A 17,781-nucleotide genomic window follows, 5' to 3' on the forward strand; every position below is an offset into this window, starting at 1 on the left:
TATTGATAGAAGGGGCAGCTAGTTGGTGCAGTGCATAGAGCACTCAGCTCCTCCCAAGTGCAAATCTGGCCTCAGACACTTAACACTTCCTAGTTGTGTGACCCTGGGCAAGTCATTTAATCCCAATTGCCTCAGGGGGGAAAAAAAAAGTATTGATAGAAATTTCATAAAAAATTGCAGCATTTGAAATCGTGCAAAAAAAAAAAAAAAAAAAAGACTGAATCTTTAATACTTTTAAACTCACTGATCTCACTTCTAGGTTTATACTCAAGTTACTTAATAATTTGGGTGAAAGGGGAACTCATCTGTACAATTTTGGGGGGAAGGGGAGGTACACTGGACTTTCAACATGCTGGATTTAGAATCATTTGGGTTCGATTGCAGGCTCTGTCATTCTGGTGACTTTGGACAAATGACTCAACCTTGCAGCTTATTTATCTAATTTCTAAGTCAGAAAATTTTCTCTCTATCTTCCCTAAATTGCCCTTTCCAACTTCTACCAGTTAGTTTCTTGCTTCCAGTCTTGCCTCAGAGATCCAAATGGAGCCAATTTAATTTTTCTTCCACATAACAAAGGGATTCTTTATCATTCATCACTTCAGAGTTACTATTTTCCTGCCACATTTTGGTGGGTGGCTATAAAAGATGAGATTACTTGAAGCTAGTTCAGAGCTGAGTTAAAAGGCATTTGTTACTGGATAGCAAATCAAGTGTCTCCTCCCTATAAGGTCAATATTTGGCGGGGGTGGCGGGGGGGGACGGAGGGGGGGGAGAAATACCACCAGTGACTTTACCAATACAGAGGACTCCTATGGTATAACTCCCTTTAGTGATTTATAATGTATTTTCTAAAGGAATGAGTAGGGAACTGAGAAGATAGTGACTTAATTGACACTAGTAGGAATTATACCTAGGCTTTCTGGTTTCCAAAGCCAAATGACTATTACTCCACATGGCTTCTCAACCATAATGAGGTAATAATACAGATTGTAAAAAACAGCAAGAGAAAATTATCATGAGGATTATACTGAAAAAGAAACCTGATTAGGAAGACTGAAATTTTTGCTACAAAGAGCTAAAATTAAACTATTATCATGTTTCTTTCAAGGGGAAGACTCAGCTGGATGCTTTCAAAGTTAGTTAGAAGGGTCTTTTTACCTACTGATCAATAGTTACTTACCCATTAGGGTTAAGTGGAAAAAAAGCCCTAGAAAGCACCATATTCTAGTTCATAATACAATATACTTAAATACATTCTGGACTAGCAGGAGTATTTCAGTTAATCATAACAGAGCTCCTATTTAAAAATGGGAATTTTGCTTTAAAGCCAATTTTTATATTTAAATATATGTATATATTTAAAGCCAATCTTTATATGTTTATACATATATTCTACATACAGTGTCAGAGGAAAAACAATAAAAATCATGGGGCAAAGTGGAATCTGGTCTTCAAAAAAAGTTTTATTTCTTTTAAGTATTTTACTGCTGAAACAATTTTTGAGGCCTGGGGCTATGCAAAGGAACAATGAAAAAATAAGAAAAATTTTATTTCAAACAGGTTTTGTTAAATGTACTACAGTGAAGATGTCTTGACTGTTGTAAACATATCTTAATTTCAAACCTGCACTGATGCATAAATTAGACATGTTGTATGAGAATGATTAATTTCTGCTAAAATGTGGAACAAATCCACCATTATGCCAATTTTTACATTTATTGCAGACACTGACTAGTATTGTAATACCAGAGGTTAAATTTTCATCACAAGAAATGAGAAAACTATCCAGCGTTCACTAAATGTAACGAGCTGTGAAATTAATTCCCCATTATTGCTCTGAAAATATACCCCTAGATTTAAGTGGAATCTCTTTCCTCAGCCAAAGTTAGGCATTCAGTGATAGTTCTTTAGTCATCATCTACCGTTGGCTTGATTGTCACTCCTCTTCTTATCTGACCCCAGCCAATTAAACTGCAAAATGAAAATATAGCATAAAGTAACTAATGATGAATCCATTTCTATAACAAAATCAATAAATAGCAGGCCACCTAAGTGCCTGATGCATCATAAGTCATTTCTTTTATAAATAAACAACCTCTACAAACAATATTTACCAAGACCAAATTTCATTTGTTAGGACAAAAATAATTTCCAGAAGAATATTAACCCTATGTCCACAATGAGTTACTAATGGGTAAAATGGAGCTAAGTTGTAATTTTTATGTCTCAACCATAATTTTTAGATAGCCCTTTAAAATCTAAAAAGTGCTTGACATGTTACTTAAATATTTACTATGTCCAGTCACTGAGGCAGGCAGTAGTCATTTATATAAATAGGAACACACAAAATACAAAGGAAGGGTCTATTAGCTGACGGTATTGGAGAAAGGTCTCCTGCAGAAGTTAACACTGATAACAGAAATTCAATGCACAGATGAACAACACAGATTATGGTCTCTTCTGTAATTTCTGATTGATACTGTGTGATGCAATAAAAAAAAAAAAAATCACAGGTTTTAGAACAAAAAACCTATTTAAAGCTCAACTTTGACAAACATAAAATGGATAATAATTCTTACATTATTTACACATAGGGTGGTTCTGACAAAATCATTTGTACTACATAAATGTAAATAATTACTGATATCAAGAGAAAGGATAGGGGGCAGCTACATGGTGCAGTGGATAAAATACCAGCCCTGAAGTCAGAAGGACCCAAGTTCAAATCTGACCTCAGAAACTAGCTGTGTGATCCTGGGCAAGTCACTTAACCCCAAATGCCTCAGCAAAGAGAGAGACAGAGAGAGAGAAAGAAAGGATAGCATATAGTAAGAAAAATACATTGTACTTTTAAAAATTTTTTATTTTGTACTTGATAAAACACCAAGACAAGAGCATTCTGTATAAAAAAAGAATTATATGTAAAATCATTAAATTATTAAGAAACTTTAAAAAATTAACTTCAACACATTAGTATCAAAGCTATCCTGTTATCCGCATTTCCCTTTAAATTTCTTTCTGTTTTTTTTTTTTTTTTTTTTTTTTCCTGTGCATTACTCTTTAAAATGCTGCATTCTCTTTTCCTTCTTAGGGGAAGAGGGGAACAGAATGGAGAAGCACTATCATTAATATTCCCCTCAAAATAAAAAAACAACCATCCCTTGTAACAAATAAAATCAAGCACAACTCCACATATTGGTCATGTCATATAATATTATGAAATCTGGCTAATAAGAACATACCCCAACAGGTGGTACATCAAACTTTACTTTATCATAAAAAAGGGAATTATGTGCTCCATCATAAAGTATAATCAAACAAAAGGACAAAATAATAGTGATTTCAGGTTATATCATAAAAAGGATTATTTTCTTCACCACAAAAATTCTGACTCATTTTTGAGATTAAATCCAAGTCCACACTACTATACCTAAAGTGATACAAAAAGATTTTAATATAATGGCCTTACTGTAGAGAAAATATTTACAGCATTAAAAATGAAAGATTGATGCAGGTTAGGGAAATAAAAATGTAAATAAAATAAATTGGTTCTTAAAAATATTTAATAACCCCTTTCATCCTGTATGTAGCTTTAATTCTGACCTTTCTTCCCCAAGTATAGATTGGGCAGCTATGTGGCATAGAGGATAGACAATGCTAGAACTGAAGTCAGGAAGATACCTTCCTGAGTTCAAATCTAGCCTTAGACACTTAATAATTCTATGAGTATGGGATTAAGTCCTTTAGTTACCCATCTGTCAAATGAGTTGGAGAAGGAAATGGCAAGCTACTTCAGTATCTTTGCCAAGAAAACTCCAAATGGGATCTCAAAGAAATGGACACAACTGAAAAATGACTAAATATATATATAGATTGGGAACCTCAAACTACTTACAGGACATCTTGCTGCCTAGGTTCTGATGTCCAAACCCTAGATTATCTTTACCCCAAAATTCCCTGATTTTAATTATTCCTATAAGTATATAGTTACAGGGCAGCTAAGTAGTGCAGAGGACAGAGCACCAGTCCTGAAGTCAGGAGGATCTGAGTTCAAGTCTAGTCTCAGACACTTAACACTTCTTAGCTGTGTGAACCTGGGCAAGTCACTTAACCCCAATTGCTTGAGGGGAGAGAAGTATATAGTTACATAGCTTCCCACATTTAATAATACAATGTTTAACATGTTCCTATTGTCCCAAGTTACCAAGCCTTGTTAAGTCTGCAATATTACTAAGCACTTATCTCCACCTTTCTATTTTTATTGCCACCACTGGGGACATTCAATACTATCTCCACTAAACAATGAAGTAAATCTTCTGAGATTTTCCTGTCTCCAACTCTTAACACTGCTATGAGATCTATCTTATGTACCTGATCGGTTAGCATTTCCGGGTTCAAACTTTCAGAGTTCCTTACTGAAAATGGTTGGTGCAAACTCCCATTTGGCATTCAAAGCCATCTAGGATCCAGTGCTGCCTCTCTTTCTAATCTTACTTCATAGTACTCTGTTCCAAGTGCTCTATACTCTGGTCAAAATGGGATAAGGTTCACTGTCTCCATATATTACTCCAATGCAAAACAAGGAGACTTCTTTTGACTGCAATACTCATCATTTTATATATATATATTCTGTACTTCCTTGTTGTAGCTCAGGCTGTTCCCAAGCCTGAAATGCTACTCCCCAGGCAATCATTTTTATTAGTTGAATTTCAGCTCATCCTTTAAAAGAAGTAAATTATTTCCTGGAAATTTTCTTTGATCCTAATTAAATGCTCTTCAGCTCTCTGTGTTCCTGAACAAACCACTTAAATCCCTTTTGTCTCAGTTTCTATTGTAAAATGGGTGGGTTGGTCTCAAAGATCTCTTTTAATTCTAGATCTAAAAATATTATGATCTTCTCTTTTCATGTTATTATTTTTATGTGAAATATCTTCCTAATAGGCTAAAAAGTATCATAAGGGTAAGGACAGTATTAGCTAAACTTTGTATCTCACATAGAACCTAAAAATGCTATACACATAAAAGATGCTCACTACTGAACTGAATTAGCCTTTAGAAGGATGGTGCCTCCATAAAAGATAGCATGACAAAATGAGTCACAATTCAAGGAAATGTATAAGACTGGCAACGATGGCCTAGGCTAAAGTAGGGACAAAGCTTGGAAAATGACTACAAAAAGGAAGTGGAAATAAAAATGACTCTAAGAATAAGGGGGAGGACAAAAGGAAATTGGGATAGGACTTTCTTCCCACCCACCAACGGATCACTGAAGCATTTTTTTTCATAGAAGGGAAAGAATAGAAGGGCAAGCAGGACAGTTGTTTTTATCATGTGCTTAAAAAGAAAAACAATCCTCTACAGCAGGGGTCCTCAAACATTTTAAATAGGGGGCCAGTTCACTGTCCCTCAGACTGTTGGAGGGCCGGACTATAGTAAAAACAATAACTTTGTTTTGTGGGCCTTTAAATAAAGAAACTTCATAGCCCTGGGTGAGGGGGAATAATCGTCCTCAGGTGCCATATCTGGCCCACAGGCCGTAGTTTGAGGACCCCTGCTCTACAGGATAAAGACTTATAAATTTCATGTACAATTCTTATTTTCTGACTCACTATATAAATGCAAATACCCATTCTACTTGGTGTTTGTTAAGTTCAGAATAAAAATAAAAACAGAATTTTTTTAAAAATGAGAAAGAATGACAAAATCTTGAAGATGAATGACCAAAAAGTTGTGGGACTCATGACAAAAAGTTAGGAAACTAGTTTGGGAAAGATCTGGCTTTGGATAAGAGTTTAAGATAACGATACTATACCCAGTAGGTAGTAAGATACAAAGAATCTGAAAAACTTCAAATGTAAAGATTTAAATAGAGGCGATAGGAATGCACTTATTTTAAGAGTGACTTACCGCCAATGTTTCTCAACTCTTCGACTAAGAGCAATTTTTTCTCCTATTTCTGTGCACACAGGATTAGTAAGAACAATCTTGCCTAAATCAGCCTTTACTGCACTGACTCTTCCTCCAGTGGACAAGGAGCCTATATTCACCATGAGCACTTCATTCTTGGACAATTTTTGCACCTAGAGTAAGGAGAGAATCAAAGAGGAACAAGCAATGAGAAAAAGCTTTTTAAAGTACATTAGTAGCTATTATCATAGACCAAATTTAGTTACAATAAATATTATCCTGGAGCTTGCAAAATTATTGTCTGAAATAAATGGTAAGCAAGGCTTAAAAAGTTCTGTTGCACATTTTTCATTATATTGGGATCTAATTTACAGACATATAGACAAAACTCCCAAATGAACTGGCCAATTTGACCTGACCCTTCCATTAAAAGATGAAATTCAGTCCTATGACCTAATTTCTTCAAAGTTAGAAGAGGTTTCATGGGAGGTAAAGGGCAACAGAAGGCACAAAAGACAACACTTTATTAATCTTGTTAAAACAATGTTTTATAACTTACTAAAATAACATCAAAATATATAACAAACTCAAATTTTTAAAAGGCAGTGCTCCTTAACACTGCCTCCAGATTTAGCGTTTCCACAAATTTTTTTTTCTGTACTAACATAGGCAAACAGAATTCTTTTTTCTATACTTATATAAGCAAACAGAAACATAGGCAATATAAGATATGTAACTCAAGTACAACATGTAGAAGGTATAGGAAGATACTTTTAAGTTGTATGGTTAGTTTTGCCTCTAAAAATATACTCATATGCCTCAAATCTTGGCTTCTTCTCATCCTTGTCACTTATAAGGCTGTCAGCACTAAAATGGTTTCTTTAGTAAAGTTTCAAAAAACTCAATAATTTTGCAATATTCACCTTTGCTGCTTTTTTGTCTCCTTCAGTACGCACACCTAAAAGTCGTCTAAGTAGGAAATAAGAAATTTCCAATTCGGTGAAGATTTCAGGCAGTGCTCCAACTGCGCCAAGAACCTGTCCAACCATTCTGTCAGCTCGGCACAAAGTTGGATCAATTTTTGTTCCAACACCTAAGATAAAATGAATCATATTTTATATTTACATCTTAAGTCTTAAAATAGTTGCAAAAATTATAGATTGTAACAAACTGTAAATTTGGCTTACTTCAAAAAGATGAAATATTTTTAGATAGAAAGCAAATTATTTGCAAAAAATAATAATTGATGGAATTTTTGAAGAGTTGGGGACAAGACCCAAAGGTGAGTTTGAAATAGGAAAAAAATTATAAAGTAAACTAAGTTACTTGGAAATTCACTTAAATCTGACAAGCATTAATTAGCAGTTTGATACTACAATGTCCTACGCCTTTAGAAAATATCATTCCTGTCCTTTAAAAATAAAAGGCAACCAAAAGATAAGTCTGCAATGTTTCCTTGTATATATCAAACTATGTATCAATGTTTCCTTGCATATATGATGTAGCCACAGAAAAGTTATCTATTAACTATCTGTGATAAGGAAAATAAGGGTGAAATCCTTAGCTAAAAATCCCACATTAGACAAAAGAACCCCTTTTCTCCCACACTAAATTAAAGAACTACCATCAAAAATGATCTAAAAAAGGTTTGGAATTATTAGCTTTGGTAGGTTTCAAATTGATGGGTCCTGTTTACCCTGTAAAAACAGATGTTGGATTTAATGACCACTTAAGGACTCATCCAGGTCTAAATCTATGATCCTCACTACTTCTGCATTCCTCCACCAGTATTAGTTGTACATTTGTATCATAGCAATCAAATGATAATCCTTGAACAAATCAGACAATGGAGAATCTTCTACCAATCCTCACATCTGCTATTCTAGTACAAATACAATATGACAGGACTAGGTCACACATTTAGGCATTTACCATATAAATACCACATACCACATTGTTAAATCTACTGTTCCAAATACAAAATGTACTTCCCAAAGATTAATTTTAAAAATGTATACCAAGTTTCTCATTTTTTGTTTTAAAATTAAATTTTAAAAAATGATCAAGTGAATGAGCTTTTTATAACCCCTTAAAAACCTCTTCTATAGTTTGAAAAATCAAGATTTTAAATTTAAAGGTTCCTTCTTGCACAAAGGACATTCTATTTCCACCCTGTTTTATTAGGAATCTGAAAATTTTCAGAAAATAAAATCCTTACCAATAAGGCCTCCAGGAGCAGCATACTGAAGATCATTATGTTCTGCAAAAAGTGATACAATTTTGGAAAAGATTGGCTTACACATGAGCTTCCCTTCACTATCTTTAGAGACAATGCCAGGCCTGACCTCCAACTCCTGACCCACCTAGAAAAAAGTAGTAAGTTCATGAGAAGCATGTAATAACATCTAGACCTTCACTATTTCAAGGAGTTTGCTATAACTTAGGATTTTATTTAAATTGGCAAGAGTTGAAAATAAAAATGATTTTCAAAATTAAAACCAATAGCAAATATATGCCAAACACTGAATTAAATGCTGCAAGATCACAAAAGCACAATATATTGTACCAATATAAATTGAATTTAGAATTTATAAACATGTAACAGCTTATGATATTAAAATACCAAGTTCATTTTTCATATTTATAGCTTTTTCTGCTCTTCTTTTGGGGGAAGAAAATCAGAGGAAAAGAGCATAATTGTTTTGGTGAGGTGGATTTTTTTTTCTTAAAGATTACCTTTAACACTCCTTTGAGAATACTACCACCGGCCACGCCACCCTTAAGGTCATCAACTTCGCAACCAGGCTTGTTAACATCAAAAGACCGAATAACTAAAAAGGATATAAAGTCAATAAGAACCAATTGTGCTATTTTAAGACTTTCACTGAATGTTAGATTAACTTTTCCAAAATTATAGACACATGGCATTTCATTTCACAGCATTAGATACATGTTTCATCACTGTTAAATAATAGATTCGAAAAATAGATGTTGTGGATTACTGATTAAATACTGGTACTAAAAACCTTTCATGGGGAAAGTGAGATGAAAGCCTTTTTTAATAGACTATTTGGAAGTTTTAAAATAGTGCTCCTGTGTTAGATATACTCCCATACTATCATCCCGATATTTCTCAGAATTTGGTCATACAGTACTTCGTGACAATTCTAAAAGCTCTCTCTCCTTTTTAATATCATTCCATCCTGCTTTGAGTAATTCAACTTTAGCAGTCTTAAATTTGGATTTCCTAACTCCTTTCTTTTGTTAAAACTTCAAATTGTCTTGTATAACTAATTCGTTTACTTTCACAAGATCCACTCAAAATATCTATATTTCTATGTCTATTTATAAGGAACCATCACCACTGAAATCCCATTTAATTGTCTGAAATGTATGTGGTGACCATACACTTCTAAAGATAAAAAAATTAGCAATGGCTAATTAACTTTACTCAAATGGAAATACTTCAAAAGTATAATGCTGAAGATTTAAACTTTCTGGCATCTGAGGATTAGCTTCAATAAGTCTGGTCTCATTAAAGGATTGGATCAAGTGATGAATTTGGGGGGAACATGGCAACTAGCATATAAAACTAGCAATAAAGGTCTGCAACTTTATTAATGGACCACATTCATACAGATGACAGCAAAAATCCTTAGAATTGAACTATGGGGAGATAAAGGTAGAAAAGGGGTGTCAAACAAAATGCATGGCATCAACTTATAAACTTACCAATAAGTCTAGGTTCTGAAGTAAAGTCTCGTGGGGGTACTGGAATTTTCTTTACTATGTATTCACAAACAACTTCAATGTTATACTTCAGCTGAGCAGAAATTGGAATAATAGGAGCTCCCTCTGCAACTGTACCTGTTCAACCAAAAATTGAAAGCTTCAAAATTGAGTTTTATAGAACCATACTATTAAATGTTTCATGTGACATCTAAAAGTATTTAAAAAAAAAAAACTAATTCAGCAGACTTATACAAATTTTGAATAAGCATGGGTAATTTTGCCTAGAAAAGTTAGAAATTTCTTCTACAGAAAATTCTAAAAATCCTTATTATTTCTATAAAGTAGATGAAACAACTACCAGAGAAGCCAAGTCATGATTGGTTGAATCCTATTCTACGTAATTAATTCTGTAATAAATGTCAAAATAAAATTATAGACTCTTTACTAATCAAAAGACTGCTTCCACATATGTGTCTGACCTGTAATATATGTATGCCAAACAAGTCTTTCAGGTATGATGTCTGAATGAAAGATGGTAATTTTACAGAGATGACATGTTCAATTGTTTATGACCCAAATGGGCTTATAACAAATAATTCATTCTAGTTTTCTTGGGAGCTAAACTAGGAAAAAACTAAAATATTTAAAATTAACTGTATTTTCTCCACCTATAAATGAAAAAGAATTAAATAAAGATTAGAATCCCAGAATTGTGGATTTAAACTTAGAAAATCCCAATTTTAAAGATGGATAAATAAAGATTGGGGAAGCTAAGTGGCACAGTGGATAGAGCACTGGGCTTGGAAAAAGGAAGACTCATCTTCTCGAGTTCAAATTTGGTCTCAGCTGTGTGACCCCGGGTCAGTCTCAGTTCCTTACAGTAAAACAAATAGGAGAAGGAAATAACAAATCACTCTAGTATCTTTGCCAGGAAAACCCCAAAAGGGGTCACAAAAAAAAAAAAAAAAAAAAAAAAAAAAAAAAAAAAAAATCATACAGGACTGAAAGACAACTGAACAACAAAATTTAATCTTAGGTGACTTGCAGAAAGTCACAGAGATCTAAGATCCAAACCCATGTTTTCAAACTTCAAATTCAGTGTTTTTCACTGCACCATGCTTTCTGCCCCATCAGGTGACCCTCTTTACATAGGAATTGGATATTAAATACTTTAACATGGCAAATTTTTAAAAAAACATACTTGGTGTCACTGCTTGTCAGGTGACAAAAGGGTTAGATGCAGAAATGAGGGTTGGAACTTATAACTTTGTTCAGTTTTTGCTACCTTTACAAAAATGTTATTAAATATTCTGAAGTATATGTGCATATTAATATGGAAATTTCTCAAATACAGTATTTGACACTAACTTGCTGCTTGCTATATAGCTACTTACCTTGTACAAATGCAAGGATTTGTTCATATTGTTCCTTAGCCTGACTTTCTTTCACCAAATCAATCTTATTCTGTAGAATCAGAATGTGTTTCAATTTCATGATTTCTATGGCCGCTAGGTGCTCAGAAGTCTGAGGCTGAGGACAAGACTCATTACCAGCTACATAAAAGAAGAGAATAAAAAGATGGGTAAGTATCTACCTATCAATGCTTCCCCAAGTATCCACTTAAAAATAATCTTTCTTATTGGCAGCACACAAAATTTAATCACTATGTATACTTCTTCCAACACAGACTTTATTTTAACACATGTTTATGCTATACAAACAAGATACAACTTAAAGATTATGAAGTCATAGTCATTTGTCTATTTTGTTGTCAGTGGAGTAAAAAAAAAATTTTCACTCAAAATATCCTAAATACTTGTCCAAAGATTATTCTAGATTAAGTATCTAAGTATGAATATTCCTCTAGTCTATTCCAGAAAATCTTAAAATACTTTCATTCTTTATTATGTACAAATGACAAGCCCCTCCCAACCCCTTCATTTGACATTTTGTGCTGAAGTATGTCAAAAGGCAAAAATCATCTGAGAAATTACTTGACTGCTTAAGTAGAGTCATAATTCTTCCTTTTGAATAAAAGTTCTCTAAACTCTGAAACTGCCACTGCTAGGTAACAGCAATGTTTCTGAACTATCATATAGTTTAATTCCTCCTTACCACTCCAATGTTTCTGTGAGTAGGTAATATTGCATACAAACATTTGGCATAACCATTAACAAATTTACATTTTTAACAGTACATACAAAAAGTATTAACAAAGCAAAAGGTAATCAGTGTTTGTACTAGAAATTCTAGTAACTTATATGAGATGTTTCAAAGTAACTTTTGAACACTTCGGCAAACTCCAAGTCAACTCGGATATATAAATTAAATTCTTTTTGGAATAAGTTAACCTTCCTGTCCTATTGTTTTAAGGACACAACTCAGATGCCACCTCCTATAGCTCTTTTTTCCTCCCCCCGTTTTCCCCCAATTACTAGTTTTCTCCTACTTTATGATCCTGTCTTTATCCTGTGCATACTTATTTATGTCCATACTATTTCCCTGCATTAAAATATAAATCCGTGAAGTTAAGGATGATCTTGTTTTGTCTTAGTATCCCCAGCATCTAGTGAAAGTGCCTGATTCTTATTAGAAACTCAATAAATGTTTCTTGAATTTGTGATAACAAATTAGATTTTAATTTGTACCATCACCATTTGTGACAAGAAATGTGTGGTTAAATGACAAAATCTTTCTCCTGACTTCAAACCAAAGCAAGAGGTTAGATAAACCCCTAATAATCTATATTTACCTTAATAGCATAAAATGGATTTCTCGTGCATTTAATTTTTTATGCTCTATTTACCTATTAACAGTAGAGCTGCATCCATGACTGCTGCACCGTTCAACATGGTAGCCATCAAAATATCGTGGCCAGGACAATCCACAAAAGAGACATGTCTAGTAATTGGGGAGGGAAAGTAAACATCAAAGACAACATGTAAAAAAGATACCATTTTACCAAGATTAAATCACTTGTGAAATAATTTATATTACAGCACAACAAATTTTGAAATACTCTCAAACACAAACAGAACAAAAGAAGAGAGGTAATATTCTAAGCTACATATTTCTATTAAAAAACGAACTGCTTTTAAAAGAATTACTAAAAATTCTTTATGGCACTTCAAGCACTAAGACATTTGTCTTTAAGTCATATGTAGTCAATGTTTGAATTACAATTATGAATGATAACACTTATAATTATTACATCAATCCTGGTGAGAGAGGCACTGAAAACATCATCCTGACAAACGGGAAACTGAGGGTTAAAAAGATGAATAATTTTCAAAGCCTCACAACTTGTAACCAACAAGGTGAAGGCTAGAATTCAAAATGACCTTTTATCTCCATGCATTAGATAACCACTCTGAACTGCTCCTGTCCAGAGCAATTTTACAACTATCTGTGATCCCAATATTTTCAGGAAAACACTTTTATGTTCATCAATATATGATTTAATGTGTCTATTAAATAATCAATGCCAAACTAAAATGACCTAAAAGACAACAAAGCATGCAATGTACACAAACACAAAAAACCCAGATTGCTCACCTGACTAATTTGAAGTTTCCTTTAGTTCCTGGAATGTCTGTAGGAAATTCATCAGGTGTGCTACTTCCACAAGATCTGTAACATTCTGGCCGAGAACAACTTGGGTCATCAAGTTTGTAAATCTAAAATTTCAATGAAAAGGATCTCAAAAGTTAGACATTTACACATCTTGAAAATTTAAGGTAATTTTTTTTTCTTTTTCTAACATTAAATAACTAACCTTAGCATTAGCATAACCCAACTTAATGGTAATATTTCTTTCCAGCTCATTTTTGAATCGAACAGTGTGAACTCCAGAAATAGCTTTTACTACTGTTGACTTTCCATGTGCTACATGGCCAATTGTACCTACAATCAAAAACAAAAGATCAAACAAGAACCAGTGAAACAAAAGTATCTTTGATAAATCCATTATTACAAATTGGTAATTTGTGCTATTTGATACTAGTCATAATTTCCTATTACATATTTTATACCCAAAATTTTGTTTTAAAATAACAAATATAATACACATCTAAATTATGTTTGCAATGAAGTGATCAACTACTCAAAACTATCTGCATCATCCCCATTAAACACTATGTAAAAGACACATCTTTTAGGAAATTTGTGACAGAAATGATACTTAAGTACATTTAAAACCATGTCTCTAAACACATTTGGAACATTTTTTATACCTTTTTTATTAATTGGCATTCACAATACTTGCATGAACTTAGACAATTTACTCAATGTCTCTCAATCTTAATTTTCCTTATCTGTAAAATGAAGGGATTGGACTAGATGACCTCTAGGTCTAGTCTAGACTTATTTCGCCACTAAATCATAAAACATATTTCTTTCAAACAATATTACTGACTACTATTTAATAATCAACACACTAAATACAACAAGCTTTTTAAAGGTACAACAGAATCATGAAGCTATGTAAAAAGCCCCAACAGAAATGAAAGCTTGTAAATAAATTGTAGGCTACAAGATGACTCTTTACTCATAGTTTTGAAGACATTTCAAAAGAATTACTAGCTGGGGATGTTAGTTTTTTTTTTTTTTTAAGAACTTACATTGAAGACCTATTAACTATTCAATCTAGAAACTATTCCAATTCAACCTAATTCAAAATGATCACAGACTATTTTACAAGTGAGAAGTGAATTGCTACAAGTCACACTTGTACAAGTCAATTACACACTGAGAAGAGAACCTAGGTTTCCCAACTGTAAATCAAGTGCCCTTCACCTTATGCTGTCTCTTCTGTTACTCTGGGATAGAAAAGGGATCTTAGGAAGAAAAGTAAAAAATGGTAGTTCTACAAAGTAAAAATTATAATGCTCAGTTAAAGACAATCTGCAGATCAAGAAAGCCATAGTCAAAGATCCCCTTTTCAGTCTCACAAAATTAAGAGATCAAAACTTGTACTTTATTCTCGGATAACATAGTGACTATATATATGTACACACACATAAATCCACACAAAAATATGAGTGAAAAATTTTTCACTAAATTTACTTGTTTAAAAAAGCTAGAAGTTTAAGAGCACTGTTGTTCTCTAATGCTGAAGTTCATCTATCCCACATGAAAGTACTTGTTTAACTACTACCTTCAAAACAATAGAGAGGACTTTTAGGAACTACAAGATAGCATGCCCATCTTGATTAAAATTCTTTATTCTTTAACTTTTTTCTATAAAAAGATGCCATCTATACTAATACTACTTCTCAAGGGGTTATCATGAAGATGAAACGAGAGATGTGAAGCATCTTACTAACTTTAAAGCCATACAAATATCAATTATTATTCTCCACATATACCAACATTAAAAGCATCAATTTTTTCATAACGAATAAGATAACCCTTAATTAGTAAATTTCACAATTTAGGCTTATTTATTGCTTATGCTTACCTTATTTCACTTGTCCACTTTTCTACCTTCATGAACTCTACAATCTAGCTAAATTATTCTTCCTTTTGTTCATAAAATTAATTTTATCTCCCACCTCTACCTAAGTTGTACTCTCTTCTCATCCTCCCTCTTTTACCTGGTTTCCTTCAAAATTCATCACTAGTGCTATTTCTTACACAAGAATTTTTCTGATTCTCTTGTCTGCCAGTTTCCTTTCCCTCAAAACTTCCTTTTATTTTGTATATACTTTTGTCTGTAACATGTTGCCTCTCTGATGTAACCTTTAGAGCAGGGACAATTTTAATTTTACTTTTGTACCTCCAGTACCTTGCTTAGTGCCTTGCATATAGCAGACTATTGTCTTGCTAGTTACCCGATTAATACCCACAATCCATACTGTGCTAAAATGATAAGGCAACTGTTACAGCTCTTTACTTTAAAAACCATCTAGAATCAATCCAACGCTAATATAAAAAACATAAAGAGTATTGTTAACTTTTGTTGGGTTAGCCTTTCCTTTTCAACTATAACCTCCCTGGGTCGAGAAATTATTTTCAACATACAGTAACAATCCAGTGTGTACAAGCTCTGTTAGAAGTATTGAGACAAAGTTTAAATGGGATATGGTCCCTTGAAAATTTATAATATTGTAGGAAGACAGACAATTGTACATAAAAGTACAATACAAAATAAACATTACCAAGACTTTTCAAGAAGTTACAGTTGTCATATTTCTTTGCAACCATCAAAGACACAAGATTAGTGCTCCATAATTATCTGTCAAATAAGTGTTCCATTTGAGTGATGAGAAAACAACTAGATCAAGAGCACTTAAATGACTTGTTGAAGATCATACATCTTAATCATGGATAGAATCTAGATCTCCTGATTCCACTAGTACTCTTTTAGCAATTACTTAATCTTACCTATATTGATTGTGGCTTGTCTGCTGATAACTTCATGTGAAAGCGGAGTCAACTTGGTAACATCCTGTGAGGAAGCACTTTACAATTTAATCAATTTGTAAAATGCTACTTAGCAAAAGTGAAATGTCAACCCCCACCTTCTTCCTCCTACCACTTCTCAAACCTCAGCTAAAATCTCATCTTGTACAGGAAACTTTTTCTGACCCTCCCCCCTTCATTCTAGACTCATCTCTCTCTATTATTTCCATTTCTCCTGTCTACAATTTGTACGTTTGCTTGCATGTTCTCCCCAACACTCCCTGCTTGAGATTGAGGCCTCTTTTGTTTCCCCATCGCTTAGCAGGGGGCTGGCACGTAGAAGGAGCTTTATAGATTGTCACTTCCCGACACTCTCAAATGCTAACTTGCGCTACAGACACATTTCCCCGTACAAACAGTGCTTGCTGCAAAATTCCTGGAGACCTCAAACTCAATACAGGGCATCGGGGGAGCACTGGGACTCCCCTCCCCCCCCACCCTCCCGGGCCAGCAGCAGCTGCCGCCTCCAGGGAAAGCTGCACGTTCCCTGCCCTCAGCTCCAGGAGCTGCTGAAGTTCAGACTCTGCAGCCGCTCAGCTCCGGGGAGCGCACATACACGCCTAGCCTCACCAGCGCTCCGTACGCTCCCCGACTCTCCAGCGGCCTGGCGCAAGCGCAGGCCGGATACCCGGCTCCCGGGCTGCCCCTGCCAGAGCGGGCGCCGCCTTGTCCCCAACTCCGCCGCCCTGCACCCCGACCCCACCACCTTCACACGAACATACACTCGCTGGGTCTCCCCCAAATCCAGAACTGCGCGAACGCTCGGGCCAGAAAGCAGACTCACCAAAGTGGTCAGATCCTGGCGAGACAGATGGGGCTGCCCCAGAGTCACTCCCGGCTCGTCGCCCGCCATCTTGCTCAAAAAGGAAGTAGATCGCCCCACGGGCCGCCTGACCCCGCACAAGCCCCTTTATATCAAGAGCGGGCAAGATCTCAAGACTAGACGAAGAGAAAGTCGTCGCCATTCAAGGTTTCTCGGGTTCGAATGCAGCACTTTGTGGACTGCTTACCAGAAAGGAAATGTAGGGAAATCAGGTTCTGACTGCCCTGGGCCCTCACATTTGAACAGGCAAATCCTTGGGCAGCCGTAGCAAAAGCCCCAGAGAAGCGGAAGGTGATGCAATTAGGCGCGCGTGTCTGCAAGGGGCTAAAAGCAATTTCCGCTTCCGTCGTGGATTGCCGGATTCGCTTCCCAGAGCCTAGTAGAGAAGGGCGGGGACAGGATATAAAGGAAGGCGCTGTCTGCGCTATTTGTATCGCGTGGGTAGCTCGCTTCTCTTTCCCTGGACTCCCTCGTGTCCATGCTTTTATGGGCGGAGTCGGGCTGAGGAGCACCTTCATTCTGGAGAAATCCGGCGGTTTCGAGTCTCTTTTCCACGGGTCCCGATCTCCTGGAAGAGTTGGGCCGCGCCCCCCACCTGTTTGCTCCGGCTCACGGAGCCTCCCGCGCCCACTTCTCGAGACCCTTGGCTGTAAAGCTTCAAGAGCTGGAAGACGGGCTCAGCGTGTGCAAAAGGGAAAGCTCTCATCCCTACACTGTGGAAGAAAAAAACAGTCCGGACTTAAGTCAAAACTAGCTCGCATAAAGTTCTCAGATCCTTTTTTGAGGAAAGAACATGTATTTCTTTTTTAAAAAATTTATTATTATTATTTTATTTTTTTGACCTTTTAATTTATTTA

At 35.1% G+C, this 17,781-nt stretch overlaps 1 protein-coding gene across 2 annotated transcripts; it reads right to left on the reverse strand.

The window, feature by feature from the left end:
• Positions 1-1,443: 1,443 nt before the first annotated feature.
• On the reverse strand, positions 1,444-17,113 carry EIF2S3 (eukaryotic translation initiation factor 2 subunit gamma). 2 transcript variants are annotated; one of them, XM_003763496.4, is made up of 12 exons: positions 16,886-16,994; positions 16,024-16,087; positions 13,415-13,542; positions 13,195-13,316; positions 12,446-12,540; positions 11,034-11,192; positions 9,640-9,774; positions 8,644-8,738; positions 8,126-8,270; positions 6,831-7,000; positions 5,908-6,080; positions 1,444-1,971 (listed from the first exon to the last, which is right to left on the reverse strand). In XM_003763496.4, exons 1-12 carry the CDS (start codon positions 16,952-16,954, stop codon positions 1,908-1,910), a joined length of 1,419 nt encoding a protein of 472 aa, XP_003763544.1. In that variant the 5' UTR covers positions 16,955-16,994; the 3' UTR covers positions 1,444-1,907. The 2 variants fall into 2 exon arrangements, with proteins under 2 accessions (XP_003763544.1, XP_031815338.1); XM_031959478.1 differs by lacking the exon at positions 16,024-16,087 and having other exon boundaries at positions 16,886-17,113.
• Between the last annotated feature and the right edge of the window lie 668 nt (positions 17,114-17,781).

The sequence above is a fragment of the Sarcophilus harrisii genome, chromosome 3 (genome assembly GCF_902635505.1).
Source record: "Sarcophilus harrisii chromosome 3, mSarHar1.11, whole genome shotgun sequence".
Taxonomy (NCBI): domain Eukaryota; kingdom Metazoa; phylum Chordata; class Mammalia; order Dasyuromorphia; family Dasyuridae; genus Sarcophilus; species Sarcophilus harrisii.

Excerpts from the sequence above, each read along its gene's own strand:
- EIF2S3 (XM_031959478.1), bottom strand. The coding sequence starts at position 17,066 with ATGGCGACGACTTTCTCTTCGTCTAGTCTTGAGATCTTGCCCGCTCTT. Across the intron at positions 11,193-12,445 it reads TGCAGCTCTACTGTTAATAG|CTGGTAATGAGTCTTGTCCT; the intron begins GTAAATAGAGCA and ends TCTTTTATGTAG. Across the intron at positions 9,775-11,033 it reads AATCCTTGCATTTGTACAAG|GTACAGTTGCAGAGGGAGCT; the intron begins GTAAGTAGCTAT and ends TTGGTTGAACAG.